At 42.9% G+C, this 19,949-nt stretch overlaps 2 protein-coding genes across 11 annotated transcripts in view; one reads left to right on the plus strand and one right to left on the minus strand.

Moving 5' to 3' along the window:
- The window catches only part of TECTB (tectorin beta), a 56,428-nt gene extending 43,712 nt beyond the window's left edge, over window positions 1-12,716 (minus strand). For 2 of the 4 annotated variants that reach the window (XM_053306016.1, XM_053306011.1), the window contains exons 1-2: window positions 12,406-12,678; window positions 10,378-10,537 (exon numbers count right to left, since the gene is read on the minus strand). The gene's annotated coding sequence lies outside the window, so the exon portion shown is untranslated. Of the gene's footprint in view, window positions 1-10,377; window positions 10,538-12,405 lie in introns of all 4 variants that reach the window. The other 2 variants (XM_053306013.1, XM_053306012.1) reach the window with 2 other exon arrangements.
- Window positions 12,717-12,729: 13 nt separating this feature from the next.
- Window positions 12,730-19,949, plus strand: part of GPAM (glycerol-3-phosphate acyltransferase, mitochondrial) — a 68,005-nt gene continuing 60,785 nt past the window's right edge. The window contains exons 1-4 of one of the 7 annotated variants that reach the window (XM_053306008.1): window positions 12,730-12,895; window positions 16,718-16,848; window positions 19,001-19,123; window positions 19,858-19,931. In XM_053306008.1, coding sequence (XP_053161983.1) covers window positions 16,747-16,848; window positions 19,001-19,123; window positions 19,858-19,931 — 299 coding nt within the window. In that variant the 5' untranslated portion in view covers window positions 12,730-12,895; window positions 16,718-16,746. Of the gene's footprint in view, window positions 12,896-12,943; window positions 12,992-13,369; window positions 13,520-14,551; window positions 14,825-16,234; window positions 16,458-16,717; window positions 16,849-17,671; window positions 17,793-19,000; window positions 19,124-19,857; window positions 19,932-19,949 lie in introns of those variants that run through there. The other 6 variants (XM_053306002.1, XM_053306007.1, XM_053306005.1 and 3 more) reach the window with 6 other exon arrangements.

The raw sequence follows: 19,949 nt of genomic DNA on the forward strand, positions 1-19,949 counted from the left end.
ATACATGTTCCCTCCTAGGAGGTCATCATGACCCCTTCCAGGAGTAACAGGAATCTAGTGCCCCTTTCCATCCTGCCATACCAGTAGTTGTGCTTGTGCAGGACTGTATGGCTTTGGGGACTTTGCAAGAGCAGTGATGTGAGGAACAGGTTTAAATGCCCTTTCTCTGCCACGGACGGCTGATCAGTGCTGAAAAGGCACGATTGCTCTGGAAATGTCCCCTTGAAGATTGCGGCCAATGGCTGCCACTTTACTGACAACCTGATGCCTTGCCCTCAGTCTGGCGATGTGAGCACTGCAGAGCTTGCTGGCATGTGTCCTTAGCAGACCAGGAAGAGGGAGGGGCCCCTCTGCCCACAAGCTAGACCATGGCTCCACAATAGTCTGCAGGATGATTCCTGGACTCACTGATTAACCACAGGGTTGTCTACCCGAGGATTCACACTATGTCTGAAGGTGACCTTACATAAACAAGCTGTGTTTAAATAATTTTGAGCAGTGATATAAGGGGGCACAGAGTTGATTACTTAAGCCAACCATTAGCAAACGTTATAATCTGGCATGCTGGGTGTGAATAAGAAATTGGGCATTAGTACAAAAGTATTTTGATACATTCCAGTGCTGAAGTGCTGGCTGTGATTGTGCAACTGGAATCTAATTCTATTTCATTACACTAACGAAATATTTTGTTACCTGTTAACTTGGCAAAGAGGCATCTTTTAACATGGTGATTCTCTTTATTTAGCGGGGGGGGGGGGGAGAGAGTAACTGGCCCTGTCCACTCCCAGCATAGTACCTCCAGTGACTGTTGCTGGTGTCTATCTTTTGTTTCTTTTGAGATTGTGAACCCTTTGGGGACAGGGACCAATCTTTTATTTATTTATTTGTTATTTCTCTGTGTAAACTGCCCTGAGCCATTTTTGGAAAGGTAGTATAGAAATCGAATGAATAAATAAATAAATAAATACACTAGGATTGATAAGGAATGAGGGCAGCTGAGATAAGAACAGCTAGGATAATTCAGTTATATCAGAAGCAATCCGAATGTTATAATTGATAGTATCACCTTTCACAACTTCAGACTCTGCCAAGCCCAGTTGTGGAGAAATGATCTCAGAACTTAGCCCTAGTTGCTATTTGGTGGTAGAGTAGGTGTACTTCAGGGCTGACTGAGAGTCAATTGTGCTGCTACCCTAGGTAAGCCATTAAGTTTTATGCCTCATGCCAAAACAAGAGAGACAGGAAGGCAGATTAGTGTGTTATCTGAAGTGATGAATTGCATGGCTGCCACATGGAAAGTGGGTGGAACAGCATTGACTCTGAATAGAAGGTTACTCTGACACTGTGCCACCCTTTTAAATAACATATAGAGCACCCACTAACACTACTAAAGAAATATGTGGAAGGTAATTTTGATTTTCCGTGTTTCCTGTTATAGTGAAGCAGCTGAAAGCATAAGCATGGAAACATCCTCAGGAACAAAAGCTGAGATGGAGTATCTCCATGATATATTCAAAGGAAAGACAAGAAATAAGCAGGAGATATTGGAAAATCAGAAAAAACAATACATTTCAAGGAGAGCTGAGAAGTCAAGCCAAGATGGAGGCAGGGCTAAGTTGGAAGAAGAAATTAACGTAGGTGAAAATTTAAGTCAAACAGGAGACCATCTCCTACCAGAATGCTGGATGCCAGCAAATCATCTCAGACAACCAACCTAGAGTGATGGAGCATATGTATGGGTAAAGCAGGACAATAGAGGCAGGCCCTGTACAAACTGTGGATAGGACTTATTTCTGAGTTATAAATTAGACTCAAAGGCTGTGATTCTATTACTTCATGAGAATAAGTTTAATGGAAATAAATAGGCTCTACTCCCAGATAGGTGTGCATAGGACAATTACCTAGATTTTACTTCCGTTGAATATGCACACTTTCTGTTTTCCTCTAAGCAAGGCTAAGCTCCATAAATTACAAGATGAGTGTTTTTGGAGGAAAAAACATGTCTATTGGCATCACTTTAACTGGCTAAGTAATGGTACTAGTCCATCATGTAGTGTTGTCATGAAGCCAGAGTGATTGCAATGCTTCCTGATTTTACTCCAAGTAAAAACAAACAAACAAAATGGTGGCTGCTAGTCTCCAGGACTCTTGACAATGCTGTTGCTACCAGGACTACCAAATACAAGCAAAAAATAAAAATAAATAAAAAATAAATGGTGAACTAGGAGTGGATTCTGCTCCCCCTGGAATGGAGTCCCCAAATTTCAAGCTGGAAGTTCTTTTAAGAGAACTTTCAGCTCAGCCCTGAAATAAATCCTGTTATTGGTGAACTAGGAGTGGATTCTGCTCCCCCTGGAATGGAGTCCCCAAATTTCAAGCTGGAAGTTCTTTTAAGAGAACTTTCAGCTCAGCCCTGAAATAAATCCTGTTATTTCCACTACAGAATTAGAAGCACCACAAGTTGTGTGTTCAAATAGCCAATAAGCGACTGCTTTTTGTGTGATCATAGTCAAAGGATGAAAAAAAAATGGGGTTCTTGTTCAGCTAAACAATAGCAACAAAGAATGCCCTAACATTTAGAGACGAACAATCCTAACCATATTTACTCCTAAGTAACTTGCTTGATTCTGTTCACATTTATTTCTAAGTAATTATCCTGAACATTTCAACTGAAGACTTTTATAAAGTACCTTAATGGTAATAAATTAATGGGCAGGCAATGCTGGCTTGCAAGAATAAATCCAATAACCCAGTATTAGAACAAATCTCATTTTGTGCTAATATACAATAGGAAAAAAAGGAAAGATTGTGCTGTCGAGTTGGCATCGACTCCTGGCGACCACAGAGCCATGTGTTTTTCTTGGTAGAATACAGGAGTGGTTTACCGTTGCCTTTCTCCTATGCAGTATGAGATGATGCCTTTGCCATTGTCATTGAAGTGAGCATCCACCTCCAGCACCTTCCTACATTGCTGCTGCCTGGTATAGGTGACTACAAATATATATTTACTAGGCGCAGTCTGGGAAGCACACTGGTGGGGATTCAAACTAACATTCTCTTGCTCCACAGGCAAGCTGCTTTCCCAATGTGCCACTGAAGACAAATAAAAGTATCTAGAATAGTAAAAGTGGCCTCTCTTTAATGTCTTTCTCATGACCTGTAGGTGTGGCAGGGAGGGTGCAAGGGGGAAGGGAGTATCAATCTTATCTTTCCTCTAGACGATCCATGTAGGCTTCCTGACAGTGCCATTTGCTAGAAGCCCTGCAGCGCCATTTGCTAGAAGCCCTGCAGCATTGGGAGAGACCACCTGCTTCCCAGACAGCCCCCCAGGGTGAGAGACTGGTGTGGGCTGTCTGTTGCTGCTGCATTGAACGTCTGCCTGCAGGAGAAGGAGAGGGAGAGGGAGAAGGCGGGTCCACCTGCCAGTCCACTGCCTGACCTGTAAAACTGTGACCTTTGGTAGTGCGTGCTTTACAGGATCAGGGCCAGGAGTGAGTCAGCAGTTCCTGCTTATCAGTTGACCAGAGGGGATATCTCTGGCCCTATATAGGAGCACTGCCTGTGGCAGCAGGCCTGCCACCAGCAGGTGCCCCTTTGGGGGAGCCACCTTGGGGGACAGCAAGGGCCAGGCCTCTTGGCCCAGGTATTTGTATGTGGTGGGCATTTAATAATAGGGCTTCTGTTTTAATTAGTCCTGGGTGAGAATGTGTCTGGGCTTACCTGGAGATGGGGAGACAGGGGGCGTGTCCACTGACTGTGGGGCGGCAATTCCGGTGGTGGTGGGAAACAGAAGAAGTAACTTTGGCAGGTCAGCGGGCCATTACAGGGGAAGGGGACATAGAAATCTAATAGCTGTTTCCCCTTCTGGCTGTCCTGCCAGCTCTTTGACCTTGGGGAGCAGTGCCGACTACCCTAGGAACCTCACCTTGTTCCTCTGTAATGCCAGGTTGGTCCAGAACAAATCAGAAACCATCCATGATTTGAAGGTGCCGACCTGGTAAGTATTACAGGTTGGGGGAGGCTGGGGACCTAGTGTGGTCCAACTTCTCCCTTCAGGGTACTCTGCTGAGGAGCAGGTGAGAGACCGGGGGCGAGGAGGTGGAGTGGCTGTGGTTTATAAGAATAATATCTCCTTTACCAGGATCCCTGAGAGAGTGTCAGACCAAATTGAATGTGTGCACTTAAGTTTGGGGACCAGGGATAGACTGGGGCTTCTGTTGATGTACTGATCGCCCCACTGCTCAACAGAGTCCTTAACTGAGCAGGCGGACTTTGTCTCGGGTTTGGTGTTGGAGTCTCCCAGGCTTGTGGTGCTGGGGAACTTCAATGTTCATTTTGGGACCAATTTGCCTGGGGTGGTTCAGGAGTTCAGAGCTGCAATAATGAATATGGGCCTATCTCAAGTGGTCTCGGGACCGACGCACACTGCAGGTCATGAGCTTGATTTGGTCTTTCACTCTGATCAGGGTCGTGTTCCGTGGGTGGGGCTCCTGTGATTTCCCCATTGTCATGGATGGGCCACCATCTGGTTAAGGTTGGACTGGACTTACAGTTACACCCCACCTTCGCAGGGGCGAGGGACCTATTAGGATGGTCCGCCCGAGAAGGTTATTGGATCTCATAGGATTTCAAGAAGCCTTGGAGGGATTTAGTTTTTGGCTCTGCTGGCGATCCTGTTGATGCCCTGGTGTAGAATTGGAACAGCAAACTCACCGGGGCAGTACACATGATTGCTCCTAAGTGTCTTCTCTGACCTGCTTCAAAACTGACCCCTTGGTATATGGAAGAACTACGGGGGCTGAAGAGGCAAGGTGGATGACTGGAGCGCAGGTGGAGAAAGACTCGGCTTGAATCCAACAGATTGCAACATAGAACTCATTTGAAGACCTATGCTCACGCAACACGTGCGGCAAAGAAGCTATTCTTTTCAGCCCGTATTTTATCTGCAAGTTCACATCCGGTGGAGTTGTTCAGGGTTGTGAGAGGGCTAGTTTGTCCCCCTTCTCCCTTGAATCAGAACCTGGAACCATCGATTACCTTCTGTGATGTGTTTAATGAATTCTCTATGGAAAAAATCTCTTGTATTCAGGCCGACTTAGATTCCGTCTCCACAATTACTTCAGTGTCTGATATGGAGGTATCCAGTGACTCCTCTTATGTGGTTCAATTGGATCAGTTCCAGTTTGCGACTCCTGAAGATGTAGACAAGGTGATTGGAATAGTACGGCCCACCACCTGTCCTCTTGACCCTTGCCCGACATGGCTTATATTATCTGGCAGGGGGGTTGTTGTAGAAGGTCTGGTAGAGATTATAAATGTGACTCGGAGGATGCCTCCTAGTCTTAAGGAGGCAATTATTAGACCACTATTGAAGAAGCCGACTTTGGATCCCTCAGAGCTGAGTAACTAGAGGCCTGTCTCCAACCTTCCGTGGCTGGGCAAGCTAATTGAGAGGGTGGTGGCCTCCAGTCTTGGATGAAACTGATTATCTTGACCTATTTCAAACTGGCTTCCGGGCTGGCTATGGGGTGGAGACTGCCTTGGTTGGCCTGATGGATGCTCCAACTGGGAACTGACAGAGGAAGTGTGACTCTGTTGGTCCTTTTGGACCTCTTGGCGGCTTTCAATACTATCGTCCATAGTATCCTTCTGGAGCGTCTGAGTGGATTGGGAGTGAAAGGCACTGCTCTGCAGTGGTTCTGCTCCTACCTCTTGGGTAGGTTCCAGATGGTGTCCCTTGGAGACGGTTGTTCTTCAAAATCTGAACTTCAGTATGGTGTCTCTCAGGGCTCCGTATTGTCTCCGATGTTGTTTAACATCCACATGAAACCGCTGGGAGAGATCATCAAGAGATTTGGTGCAGGGTGCTGATGACACCCAAATCTATTTCTCCATGTCAGCATCATCGGGAGATGGCATAACCTCCCTAAATGCCTGCCTGGAGTCGGTGATGGGCTGGATGAGGGATAACAAACAGAGACTGAATCCAGATAAGATGGAGGTACTCATTGTGCGGGGTCGAAACTCGAGAGACGATTTTGATCTGCCGGTTCTGGATGGGGTCACACTTCCCCAGAAGGAACAGGTATGCAGTCTAGGGGTGCTTCTGGATCCGAGCCTCTGCCTGGTGTCCCAGGTTGAGGAGGTGGCCAGAGGTGCCTTCCATCAGTTTTGGCTGATACGCCAGCTGCGTCTGTTTCTTGAGATAGACAACCTCAAAACAGTGGTACATCTGTGGGTAATCTCCAGACTGGATTACTGCAATGTGCTCTATGTGGCGCTGCCCTTGAATGTAGTCTGGAAACTACAGTTGGTCCAGTATGCGGAAGCCAGGCTGGTCTCTGGGTCATCTAGGAGAAACCATATTACTCCTGTATTGAAGGAATTACACTGGCTGCTGATATGTTTCCAGGCAAAATACAAGCTGTTTTTTATAACCTATAAAGCCCTAAGCAGCTTGGGCCCTGGGGATTTAAGAGAACATCTTCTTCATCATGAACCCCACCGCCCATTGAGATCATCAGGAGAGGTCCGTCTGCATTTGCCACCGGCTCGTCTGGTGGCTACTCAGGAACGGGCTTTCTCCATTGCTGCCCTGAGGCTCTGGAATGTGCTCCCTAATGAAATAAGAGCCTCCCCATCTCTGACAACTTTTAAAAAGTCTTTAAAGATGCATCTGTTCACCCAGGCTTTCAACTGATAATGTTTTGATTGTTTTAATGTTGTTTTTAGAATACTGTTAAAAAAATTTTAAATTGTTGTGTTTTAAATTACTTGTTTTTGTTTTTAACTAATGTTTTACTTTTGTTTTTATCTTATTGTAAACTGCCCAGAGATGTAAGTTTTGGATAGTATTAAAAATTTTAAATAAATAAATAAATAAATTCACGCGCCCACATGAGCAGTGCTGGCAGGAGAAGTGCAGTGGTCCAGAAGCCGGGGAAACACAGCCCGGCCTCCAGAAATCCCACTATGCACCACACAAGGAACATGGTGCATTGGGGGATTCCCCCGTAAGCTGGGTGCTCTAGGCACCCAGCTCTGTGTCTGCTCAGGCTGCCTGCAGCCTGAACAGACACACGACCGGTTACCTGGACAGAAGGGTGCACTCACGCTTCATCATCATAATTACAGAACCAAATTAATATCTGAATGATCCCTTCCATCCCTAAATACATTCCCTGACAAAATGAACAGGAGTTTCATACATTTTCTGTTCATTTTCAGGTTGGGATAGGAAAGGAAATAATCTCTTCAAGAAGATATATAGCATATCCCAGAATTGTTACAGCCATACAGCCTTATCTGGTAGCTGAGTAGCTCCTTGCAATCTCCAAATGTCCCCAGTATAGTATACAAAAAGCTGTAACATTGACATCGGAGCTTTCCACTGCCAAATTGCATAGACTGGATTGCTTGTACTCTTGTGAGGTGAAACTTGGTCAAGGAAACAAAAAGACCTTTGTGGAATGACTCCATCCTTCACTTTCTCTCACTGTAGGGTTTTTAGTTTCTGGACTTCTGTTACAATCAAATAGTTTAACAGTTTCTTTTAATAAATAATAATCACAAAAACATTGTATTTTTTTATGTATGCATAGTCTTCTTGTTTCTTATGAAAGCAATTTTGTGGGAATTGTTAGAAAAAAAGGATTATGGATAATTTGTAATCTTGTACTGTATATAGACTCTGGTGAGCAAATGCTTTAAGATGGAAAGGGAAAGGCTGTGGGAAGCCTCAGTATAACACTCCTGGAATTATTCTAGAGTAATTTGCTATAATTATAATGTACTGCACTGTAGCAAATTTTACAATTTGCAATTTATTTCAACTGTAAATATATAATAAAACATTTTTTTTAATGAAAGAAGCTTGACAGTCAGCTCCAGAATTCATATCTACTCTGTACATTGTGGCCCAGAAAATAGATTCAGTTTATTACAACACACAGATGAAGGGGAAACAGAAATACCTTAATTCATTCGCAAGCGATGGCAAGAATCCCATTCACTTCAATAGAAGCAGAATACAGCTTTTGTTAAGTGCCATCAAAAGACCATGTTGTCTGAGTTTTAGAAAAAGAAATTGTACAGGTTTAGAAACCCGTGCCTTTAGGCAAATTCAAAAACAATTCTCATTTGCTTGATTCTATAGCAACATCACACAAAAAACCAAGCACTGAATACCAAATGAAGATCTTTCTACATACACTGAGAGATCTCTTATCTGAAACTTTTACAGGATTTCATTTTGCAAGTACACCATTTCCACCAACCATTCACTTCAAAGGAAGAGTGTTCTCTACAGAAAAAAACTACCAAAAGAAAAACAAAAAAGCCACAAAGCCAAAAGAAAAACAACAAAGCCAACAACAAAGAGGGCGGGGGGCGGGGGGCGGGGAGAGATATTTTCACAGATCCATCTAGAACTCTCTTGTATGAAGCTTATGATAGATAGAATGTTTTTCATATTTTTACTGGCACTATAGAATGAATCTGCAATCCAATCTTTTTCTCCTAGATTAAAAGCCAAGTTCTGTTGTGCGTTTTGTGGGTGTAGTGGGAGTGGGGAGGTTGTCTAGTAGGGGTCTGCAATTCGGATTTTTGGTGTTTCGGCTCGGATACAAGCCGAAACACCCCCATTCTGTTCTGTGGCCAAATATGGCCCTCCCGAATCACCCCCCAATTCGGTTCGGACCCGAATTTATTCAGGTCTGAATCTGAATCTATTCGGGGCAAAAATTGGGTCCCAGGGGCAAAATAGTGGGGTGGGGTGGTAGTGCCCAATGGGTGGAGGCTACCACCCAAATTTCAGGGGGATTGGTCGAAGGGCTGATTTTTGGTGAATTTTTGAAGTTTTAGTGACTTTGGGGCAGATGGGGGCATAACGTGGGATCTGGGTCAAAAGAGTGGGGTGGGGTGGTAGTGCCTAATGGGTGGAGGTTACCACCCCAATTTCAGAGGGATTGGGAAATGGGCTGATTTTTGGTGAATTTCTGATGTTTACGCGTCTTTAAGGTTTTCCCCCATGAAGGGTATATTGCTTCACGTCAGGGGGAAAGGGGTGTCCTAGTGCCGGGTGGGGTTGGTGGTAGTGCCGGGTAGGGGCAAGGAATCTACCTGAATTTTTTCAAAGGATTTGGGCAGAGGGCTGATTTTTGGTGAATTGTTGAAGTTCACGCGTCTTTAAGGTTTTTCCTCATAAGTTATAATGGAGCTTTCAGCAGCCCCATAAGTGCACTTGGAGGGTGCTGGGGTGGCCCAGAGAGAGTGGTGGTGTAGTGCACATAGGGTGCCAACCACCCCCATGGGTTTCTAACCCATGGGGTACAGGGTTCTGTTGTTTCAGAGGTTTTCTGAGTGTGGATTCTATGATAGCAAATTAGAGTGGATTCATGGTATCTCATTGAAAATCTCATTTGCTGTCATAGAATCCACACTCAGAAAACCTCAGAAACAACAGAACAACAATGGGGGGGGGGGGAAGAAGGCAAAAAATTGGAGGTCTGAATCATCTGAATTTTCGGGCCCAAAATTTGAGTGATTCGGCTAGTGCCCGAAATTTCTCGGATCTTTTCATGGGTGATTCGGTTCGGCCCTGAATCACTCGAAATTCGCTGTTTCGGGCACAGATCGTTCTGTGCCCGAAACGTTTTGCACATCCCTATTGTCTAGGGGTGTTTATAGGAAGGGCAAAAATGATGTTTTAAAGATTTATTTGTGATGCTTAGTATTGGTAGGAGAGGTGCAAAATCCTCCCATGGTTCTGTTGTGGCTACCTGTCTAAAGTTTAAAATGAGAATATTAATTTTATCCACTGTCACAATAAAATGATGATAGGAAAACCCTTGACAGTCTTCCATTTAATGCAGGTCAATGCATTTAATATCAACTGTGTGGACATCTTTAAAGCTGGTGAAGTAGCATATTTCAAGAAAACCGAATAACTTCCTACATAATTCAGAAATATGCATGTTTGCTACGATAATTATTAGAGTACCAACTCTTGTCACATGTGGAAAAATGGCAATCCACTGGAGTCATATATAAAAATGACACTAGTGTGTATTTGTTTTCTGTATTCCATGACATGTCTCTGACTGAAAGATCATCAAACCCAGCACATATGTTTTTTAAAATACTTATATGCCACATAATATCCAAAGTGGTTTGCAAAATACAACATAAAATAACAATAAAACAATTCCATAAAAATGAAATTTACCACAGTAAAAGTAATCTAAAATAATACAGAACAGACAGACAATAAAAACAGCACCCATCAATCATCCACCTTGGAGAAAAGGTCTTGACCTGTCACATAAATGATCAAAGGATTGGTGACAGCTGAACCTGCCTGAAGAGAATGTTCCATACCTGGGGCTCTTTCCCCAGTTGCCATTCTGCCTAAGCTCTGAAGCTGGGGGCACCAAGAAGAGCATCTCTGTGGGGCAGGCTATGCACACTGCTGAATGCGAGAATATCCATTCACACATCTGCCAGGCAGAGGGTAGGTTTTTACAGCACAATCACCAGTCTGGAAAGTAAGGAAGGCTTGGATTCAGTTACAGATCCCTAGATAAAAAACTGGTTTCATCTAAGATCACAGACCCTTTCCATATTAATATTAATATTAATATTTTATTTATTTGTTTTCTATACCACACTTCCAAAAATGGCTCAGGGCAGTTTACACAGAGAAATAATATGCTGTTCCTGATCCAGAAGGGAACCAGGAACAGAAAAAGTGCTTGTGAATCTGGATCACTATAACAAAATTAGGGCACAGTTGATCAATTTATCAACTGATATCCTTCAGGTTTTTTTTCTTTTCACTCATGACTACATGCTATTATGCTATTATGCCGCATAAGCTGTCCTGCATGAACTGAGAGCCAAACTTGATGTGAGAATTTCATGACTGGAACTCACATCTTTTTCTTTTTCAATAAGGAGAGGAATTTGTACTGGGGAGGCAGGCAAAATGGGTCCGACCCTTTTCCCCTGCCCAGTGACATTGATCCAAATAAACCTCATCACAAAAGTTATGTTGAGGAAAACTTAGGGGCACAGGTTTTCCCCCTCCATGAGGCACTGTGTGGGCCCTCTGCTAACAGTTAAGATCACTTCTTTTTGTGTGATAGTGGTGGTAGTGGTGCAACTCACCCAAATTGGGGAGAGCCCATGGATGGAGGGCAGGTTACCAAGGGCCCCTTGAAACACGATGTCACTCTGCCTTGGCGTGGGGACAAATCCCCATCCCCATCCCCTCACAGCCCCAATCCAAATCAAGACCCACAAGTTGTAAGCAGAACTTTCCATGTCAGATTCATAGGTGGCATAGTGAGAGCAAGCACTGCCCTTAGATAAGTCACCTCACACCCCCGTTACTTGAATCACACTTTTCACATACTTTTCTTCTTATCATAAATCAATGTAAATATAAAGAGCAGTTCCCCATGGGCTTAATTCCACATATTTGGAGGGGAGCATTAATGGGCAACATGCTGTTATTTATATTTTGCTTATCCCCTCCAGAAATGTACTTTCCCTCTTCTGTGCCTCATATTTTTTCTAGTACCACCACTAGTCATGTTTGCCTAACACTGCACACTAGAAATATACTCAGTCCTTTCTTTTAGCTGGGAATGGCAGGTGAAGGCAAACAACAGTGGATAAATTGTCATTCAAGGAAGTTTTTCTACCATTATGAATCTTTTAATTGAGGACACTCTGATTAACATTCAGTCCCAGGATTCCTCAGAACACAGCTGGGAAACCATTGCATTAGAACAGGCCTGCTCAACTTCGGCCCTCCTGCAGATGTTGGCCTACAATTCCCATAATTCCTGGCTATTGGCTGCTGTGGCTGAGAATTATGGAAGTTGTAGTCCAAAAACAGCTGGGGGGGCCTAAGTTGAGCAGGCCTGCATTAGAACATCTGCATGCTCATAGTGGCGTACATGTGTCTTAGTTTTAGCTTAGCAAATAGTGAGTCCACTATCAGCCATACAGGGGCAATGAATACTGCAAGCATTTTTACACACCGTTATTTTTAGCAGCCCCTTACTAAAAGCAATTTCTGAATTTCCCATTATTTATCACACCAAGGCAAATGTGCATTTGATTTAATTATGGCTGTTGTTGCACATTTTGTATCTTAATTAACAATATTCATAGCACACTGTGAAAGAGGATTGAAGGCATTGTGTTATGTGTGAAAACTCCTTATGTTATGTATTTTGAAGCATTGGTATTATGACTGATACCCTGAATGAGGAACATTGATGGGTGTGTGGAGATTATTCACTTGTCCTATTTAGTAATGCAGTATGTAGCTGTTACACTGCTTTGCCTATACACGCTGTCATATGTGTTTGTGCATACTTGACCCTGAATACATACGTGGCGTACATGCTTTTTCCTATAGGGAGGGAATACATCTGCGAAAAATGGTCAGGTGTGCAATGTGGCCCTTAGACTCTCTGTGTGCGTATGTGCTAAAGAGCAGTTCAGTTGTTGGAGATGTTGCCGTGTGCTGGACACATGGAAACGATGTGAAATGGAGACAATTAAACATGCATGTGAAGAGAGCTTCGTCCGCTCACCCGCCCGCCAACATATCTACAGTGGAATTATCCAAGAACCACAAACACCAAGACTGCAGCACACTGAGAGAGGCAGAGACGGACTCACTTGGCGCCCTGCTAGGAGCGCGCAACGGAGGGAGGGACGGCCGGCGCGTCCTCCGCACCATGGCGACGGGCGCTCAGGAAATCGCGTCACGCCCGGCGTCCGCCTGCCCCTGCTGGTGGTGCAGCGTTAGCGAGCGAGTAAGTCCGTCTCCTGGCCGGCCACTGTCTCGACTCCTTGGCGGACTCTGCAGCAGGGACAGGTAGGAATTACTGCAGGCTGCGAGGTCGTGGGTTGCCTTCCAAAGGAGCCCAGTGGCCAGGATCGGTGGTTGGAGGGAGGCTGCAGAGCACTGAAGGTCGCTGTAGGGCAGCGATGGTCCGGGGTCAAGGCTGCTGCAGCAGCATGTGGGGACTGCTTGGGTGTCTCTGTTGCGGGAGATGCGTGTTTGGGTGTGTTGGCTTTCCGGTGTGAGCTCTGCTAGGACTCAAGAAATAGTTGGAAAGGCTGCCCGAAGAGCCTGGGGTGGTTGGGGGGTTGTGGCTGGGATGTCGCCCCTTTAACGGGCTTAGGGGATGTCTGGAGAGAAACTGATTCAGTGCTGGTGTGGGCACGATGCTCTGGGAGAACCGGGCCGCTTTGGGTTTTGTGTGTGTTCGGGTATTTGGGGGTTATTTCGAGGCGGTGCGCTAAAGAGAAAAGGGAGATTTTTGGGGCGTGACGAACCAGCAGCAAGCCTGACGCCTGTGAGAATGAAGGATGCTGGTGATTCAGCACGAGGGATGAACACACAGTTGGAGTGCAGCCTACGTGGAAGTTGTGTTTGGGGGGTCATGGCGGCTGCTGCAGAACTTTGCGAGGTCCTAATGGACAACAAGGGCAGAGAGTAATATTGGCAAAGCCTTTTGAATTGAAAAAATGTGTCTCCCGCATTCATTCTTGAGCTCACAGAGTATCCAAATAATATAGGAACATAGGAAGCTGCCTTATACTGAGTCAGACCATTGGTCCATCTAGGTCAGTACTGTCTACACAGACTGGAGGCAGCTTCTCCAAAGTTGTAGGCAGGAATCTCTCTCAGTGCTATCTTGGAGGTGCCAGGGATGGAACATGGAACCTTCTCCAGGCAAGAATGTAGGTGCTCTTCCCAGAGTAGCCCCATCCTCTAGGGCAGGCTTCCCCAACCTGTGGCCCTCCAGATGTTGCCGAACTACAATTCCTATCACCCCCAGCTACAACGTATTTTGGCTGGGTTGATGGGAATTGTAGTTCAGTAACATCTGGAGGACCACAGTTTGGGGAAGCCTGCCCTAAGGGAATATCTTACTGTGCTCACATATTCTCTCATTCAAATGCAAACCAGGGCAGACACTGCTTAGCAAAGGGGACAGTTCATTCTTGCTACCACAAGAGCAGCTCTCCTCCTCAAGGAGAGCTTGTCTTGTGGTTTGATGAGAGTTCTAACAAAGCATGTATTTCAGCTTCATTGCTAGTAAAGAGAAGTCTGGCCTTCATGCACAGCTAGGCTTGTGCATCTCTGCATGTTTCTGCTTTCCCTCCCTCCAGCAACTTTTAAAATATATACAGTATAATAATGGATGAAAGTCATTAAAGCACTTTTTGTTTTTGTGTTTGTTTTTTTAGTTTGAGGAACTAGACTGGTGGTCTGGATTAAGATTCAGAGTAGATGCTGGAAGAAAACTTGGCTTCCTTTTAAATAAGGATTGCTTCTTCTCTCCTTTTCTTTTGACCCTGCAATTGCAAGCCACTGGTGTACTTAACTAACCTTGTGTGAAAGCCCTTTCCATCATTCAGCCAACTTGGCTTATATCACGGCCGTTCCCCTGGTGATACATAGCTGGAGTGAAATCCCCTTGGCAGCAGCCTGCTGCAGCTCGGGGACATTCAACACCAGATACTAATGTCTGACAATTGTACTTCTTATTTATAGCAGATCTTTTGAATCTGCAGCTTATTTTTACTCCATGCTGATTCATATTAGCCTAAAGTACTTTGCTTTAACTAGATAAGATACTTTGTTTTACCTGACTGTAATTTATAAGCTGTTCAGAGAGCAGATCCGGAAAGAGGAATGTTTTGTTTCTCTAGAACACTGTGAATTTGCAATCTTTTAGTGTTCCAGTCTTTCAGATATGAACTTGAAAGTGCGTTTAATGAGACTTACTCCCAGGTAATTATTCAGAGAAGTGCAGCCTTAGCATGATTTTGTTTTGGAGTGACAGGTGGCACTGACAAATTATTAATTCAAAAAAATTATTAAATTGTGGAATTGTCCTGATACAGAACAAACTTGTTCATATATCAGCGTACATTTGTCCTGATACCAGTTTCTTTATTATTATACTAAGGTGTTTTAACCTTTGAAACAAACAAAACAAAAAGCAACTGGGAGAGAGAAAAGAACAAATGACCTCTCTAGCTTGCAGAATTGAAGACTTGTGAGGGATAAGAACCAAAAAGCTTCACTGTGTGAAAAAACATTAATTAAAAGCTTTGGAAACTTTGTGCAGATAAGATATGAGAGTAAGAGTATAATCCTATGCTTGATTGTTCAGAAGTAAGGCTCAGTGTGTTCAGATTGCTGGGTGTGTATAGAATTGCAGCTTAAATGCATAAATGTTTGCTTAGAATACAGTAGATATACATGTGAAGACATCATATATGTAATATGGATTTTGCTATTGCAGCTCTTGAGTGCACTGTATCATCAAAGTATTCCACTCAGTTGTCTTAAATCTATATCCTCCAGATTAGGTTGATAGAATCTGTAGTAAGTGTGCGCACACTTCTTTCCTTGGGTTGTCAATAGAAGATCTATTATGTACTCTCCTTTTCTACGGCTTGATATAAAAATCAAGTATCTGTGTGTTTGTTACAGAAAATAAGATGCTGTGACAATTTCATTTGCTGATTTTGAATTATACTGCATTTGACACTCTCAGCTATAAAGTAAGATGTAAAATATCATGTTGAAAATTTTATCAAAAGCAATATTAAAATGTTACATCCAGAGGTAATTTTCTATGAGTAATCAATAAGAACTACTCTGTTCAACAGTTAAGTTGTAATTCAGGTGTTCACAATCCTCAAATATGGTTGATTTTCTCATTTTTTGTTTGCTTATTTTGCATACTTTGTTGTGGATGCTAGCAATAGAATGTTCAGAAATAAGATTACTTAAATAATAATAGCATTATCTCCATGAGTATACATTGGGAAGGCACATGAGCCTGAGATTTTTCTTCCCTTCCATCCACAACAAAAATATGATGAAAGCAGCCACGTTTATTTGTTTGTGGATTAGACCTTTTTGCCATAAAGCAGGAAGTGTATACTTTTTACAGCAAAATATGTGCATGGATGAGGAGTGGAATATTGCTTCCTCCCTGCCTTACCTCACTGCACTTCATCGCTTTAGGCACTTTTCCCTCCAGCCTAGTTCACTTCCGGTATCTGAGCTAGGCTGTAAAGCATCCACAATGATGATGGAATGTGGGATGTAAATCAGAAGAAAGGGGCAGGGTTCAACTCTCCTTACTCACATGTACATCCTCTTGTACAAATCAGTTTCTCACTCCCTCCGCCTTTTGTATGTGAGCAAAGTAGACTCATGAAGCACAAATCCCATTGCATCTAATTATAGTCATTATCCACTGGCCACAGAGAGTATATCAGCTGATAGTGTGAGCACAGCTAAAGGCTTTTGTGAAGGAAAGATTCTGAAAGGAAAATGTGTTGCATACAGAAAGAGAACAAGTTATATTTTTAACAGGCAGCCTAATCCTGCACATGTTTCCTTGGAAGTAAGTCTAAGTATGCATAGCCTTGTACCTGAAAAGAAGCTAAAGAGAACTTATTGAAACTAACAAAGAATATTAAGGAAGAGAATAATAACTAATTTTGAAATGCAGACAGATTAAAGCTTTTTTCTGTTCATGCTACATCAACTACTTTGTTTATTTTACTTCTGGTACTAAAGTCTGCTTAAGTGTACTGTTGGAAAATTAGTTCTTCTGAATGTTGTACAACTTTTCCTTAACATCGATTGTATTTTCTCTTGTAGCTCATGGTATTAAATTTAAATTGTGTGTCATGGATGACACTGCTTTGTCACTTGGAGCAATAGATGTTTCCTATTCTTCGTCTTCATCAGAATGCACTGTTTCTAGATGTAAACACTCCAGTGAAGAATGGGTAAGAAAAATACATAGGAGGTAGTGTTCATGACCTTATATACTTAAGCATAAGATTTTTCTCCCACCATATGAAGAAAATCATAGCTCATATTTCTGTTTTTCAAAAATAAAAAAATAAAAAATTGGAATAAGCCATAATACTTACAATGTAGAATATAGTGTAGGCATACATTAGGAAAGCTAACACCTTGTCATTTCTCTAGATTGTGTGGTAATAGCAATTGCATCTGTGGCTTTTCAAATGAAGAAGACTCTCTACTTCGAAATAACCAACAAGGGGAAAAACTAAATGTTTAAAAGTTTAATGTGTGCAGGCATTGTGTGACACCATAGCTAATGCCTTCATAGTAGGGATGTGCCGAATCGCAGGACACATCCCTTTAAAACTGAGGGCCCTTTAAAGTGGAGGAGAGCAGGCCCACACCTGCTTCTAATCCGTTCATCGCTACTGCCGTCATCCCAGCGTTTCCCGCAGCTGTGCCCTTGGGGCAGCTGGGAGATGTCCCACTGGCAGACGGGATTAGCTGGGGGGAGCGCCAGGATGACGGTAATAGCGGTGAGAGGAGGGGGTATAGGTATGGACGTGCTCTCCTGCACTTTAAAAGGGCTGTGTAAGTCCTCCGTTTTAAAGGGTGTCCTGCAATTCGGCAGCTAAATCATGATTCGGCACATCCCTACTTCATAGCCCAATAAGATGTAGTGTATATAAAGAGAAAATATTTTTAGGAGGCCTAGCATAGATTTTTTTTTTTTTAAGAGCACACTGTGAGCCTGGAGTAAGCATAAAGAGCAATGAAAGGATGTCTCTCCATGGGTGGAGCATAAAGATAATCATGAGGTGGAGGAGGAGATGAGGATAGCAGGGTAGAAAAAATAAGATTATGTAGTATTCATGTGTGAGGAGCAGCTTGAACTTGAAACTCATGAAGAATTGGAGACATGGTCAGAGAAAAGAGGATTGCTCTGGCAGCTGTATCTTAGGTTAATGGTTTCTAGATAAGAAGAAAACAGGTTGCTGTAATCGACATAGGGGACTGTGGGAAACTAACTTGGTTTTAGCACGGACAGTTTGATCATAGTTATTTCTAGCAGGAATGAGAGGGAGGGTGGAAAGGAAGAAGCTGGAAGTCACTTTAATTTGATAAAAGTGTCTTTGATAGTATATGAAATACAGGCAGGGAAAGGCTAGGGTTATTAAAGTAATAACTTCATTTCAGTGTCAACTTTAGTCAAATAATGCTATTACCTGTACTGAATTATTTATTATAGTGATACATTTTGTTTTTAACTTTGTATTTGACAATTCTGATTTAGGTGGTCTGAACAAGTGTCCTTAATTGCTTTGTAAATGGATGCGTGCTGCTTATAAATATGTATCCCTGGTTGTACTCCATCTATACTTAGCATTTTTGTCTTATTTACAGGCTAGTCCTCTACATGTTTGCTCAGAAATAGATTCCATGGAGTTCAGTGCAACTCCTAAGTAAATGTGCATAGGACTGAACTTCTAGATTGTTTTCTCTGTGTTAGACTGTATCTCCCCTTCCTGATAACAGGCAAAACAAACATAGAAACCCAACGGCTTCTTCATTAAAGTAACTTAGCTTGATAAAACTGTCTTTGAAAATACTGTCAGAATGCTAAAGCTGTATGCTGTTATATCACAGTTGGCTGCCACCCGACTAAACACTTAACTATATACATTTACCATATAGTAAAACCCTGTAAGTGACTAAAGTAGTTCCAATCATAGAAACTAGTCAGCCATAATAATCTGTTTTATGCTTTAGATTCTGAAGTCTTGCACTCAGAAAATGTGAGGACATTGCTTATTTTTTTTTTGTATATATGCTTTGTGTACATTAGTTGGAAATTGTGGAACTTATAATAACCTTGGGCCATGATTTGTTCTTAAAGCTTAATCTTCAGGCTGAACCAGATTTAATTGTGCAATGTCCTTAATCTCTAACGGTGTGATCTAGCCAAAGTTGTCCCATTAGTTCTGAGAGTGACTTGAACACAGTCTTGAATTTCTGTTGAAATCAGTGAGTCTTAAAAGTGCTTAAAGTTGGCTGAATTGTCTCCAGGAAGGCTGTTTTACTTTTGTTATATGATGGCTTCATTTATTGTTGTATTTTATTGTTTTCAAGGGAGAATGTAATTCTAGGCCTACTGTCTTCCGGTCAGCCACTTTAAAATGGAAAGAGACTCTACTGGGCAGGAATAGGCCATTTGTGGGACGCTGCTGTTACGTATGCACTCCTCAAAGCCGGGTAAATTGGATTATATTGGTAACAAATTGAAACTTAATGTCAATTTTATTCATTTATTCATTCATTCATTTATTGAATTTATATGACACCTTTCATTAAAACAATCCCAAGGTGGGAAATACATAACAGTATTTATGCATTTCAGAGTTAAGGTCACTGTGTAATCCTGTATTGCCTATTCCAATGACTTAATTTTAATCTGACTGACTAGGTGAAATCTGAAATTAGAACATAAGAACAGCCCTACTGGATCAGGCCTAAGGCCTATCTAGTCCAGCGTCCTGTTTCACAGCATGGCCCACCAGATGCCTCTGGGGAGCCCACAAGCAAGAGGTGAGGGCATACCCTCTCTCTTGCTGTTGTTCCCCTGCAATTGGTATTTAGAGGCATCTTGCCTCAGAGGCTAGTCTGGTGGCTATAGGCCACCTCTAGTCCCAGAGGCAAGATGCCTCTAAATACCAGTAATCAAGATGCAGGGGAGCAACAGCAAGAGAGAGGGCATGTCCCCTCACCTCTTCTTGCCTGTGGGCTTCTCAGAGGCATCTGGTAGGCCATGGTGTGAAACAGAATGTTGGACTAGACAGGCCTTGGGCCTGACCCAGCAGGGTTGTACCTGTGTCCTAATTTCAGATTCCACCTAGTCAGTCAGATAAGTGCTTCACGTAAGGTACTGCTTAATATGTAAGTTAGGAATAGAAAAAATACTTATTCTGATACGTTTCTCTCTTCCTCAGGACAAGCTTTTTAATGCTAGTATTCCTTCTTTGGGCCTTCGTAATGTCATCTATATTAATGAAACACACACACGGTAAGATTTTTTTTAAAG

Source organism: Hemicordylus capensis, chromosome 3 (assembly GCF_027244095.1).
Source record: "Hemicordylus capensis ecotype Gifberg chromosome 3, rHemCap1.1.pri, whole genome shotgun sequence".
NCBI classification, from domain to species: Eukaryota; Metazoa; Chordata; class Lepidosauria; order Squamata; family Cordylidae; genus Hemicordylus; species Hemicordylus capensis.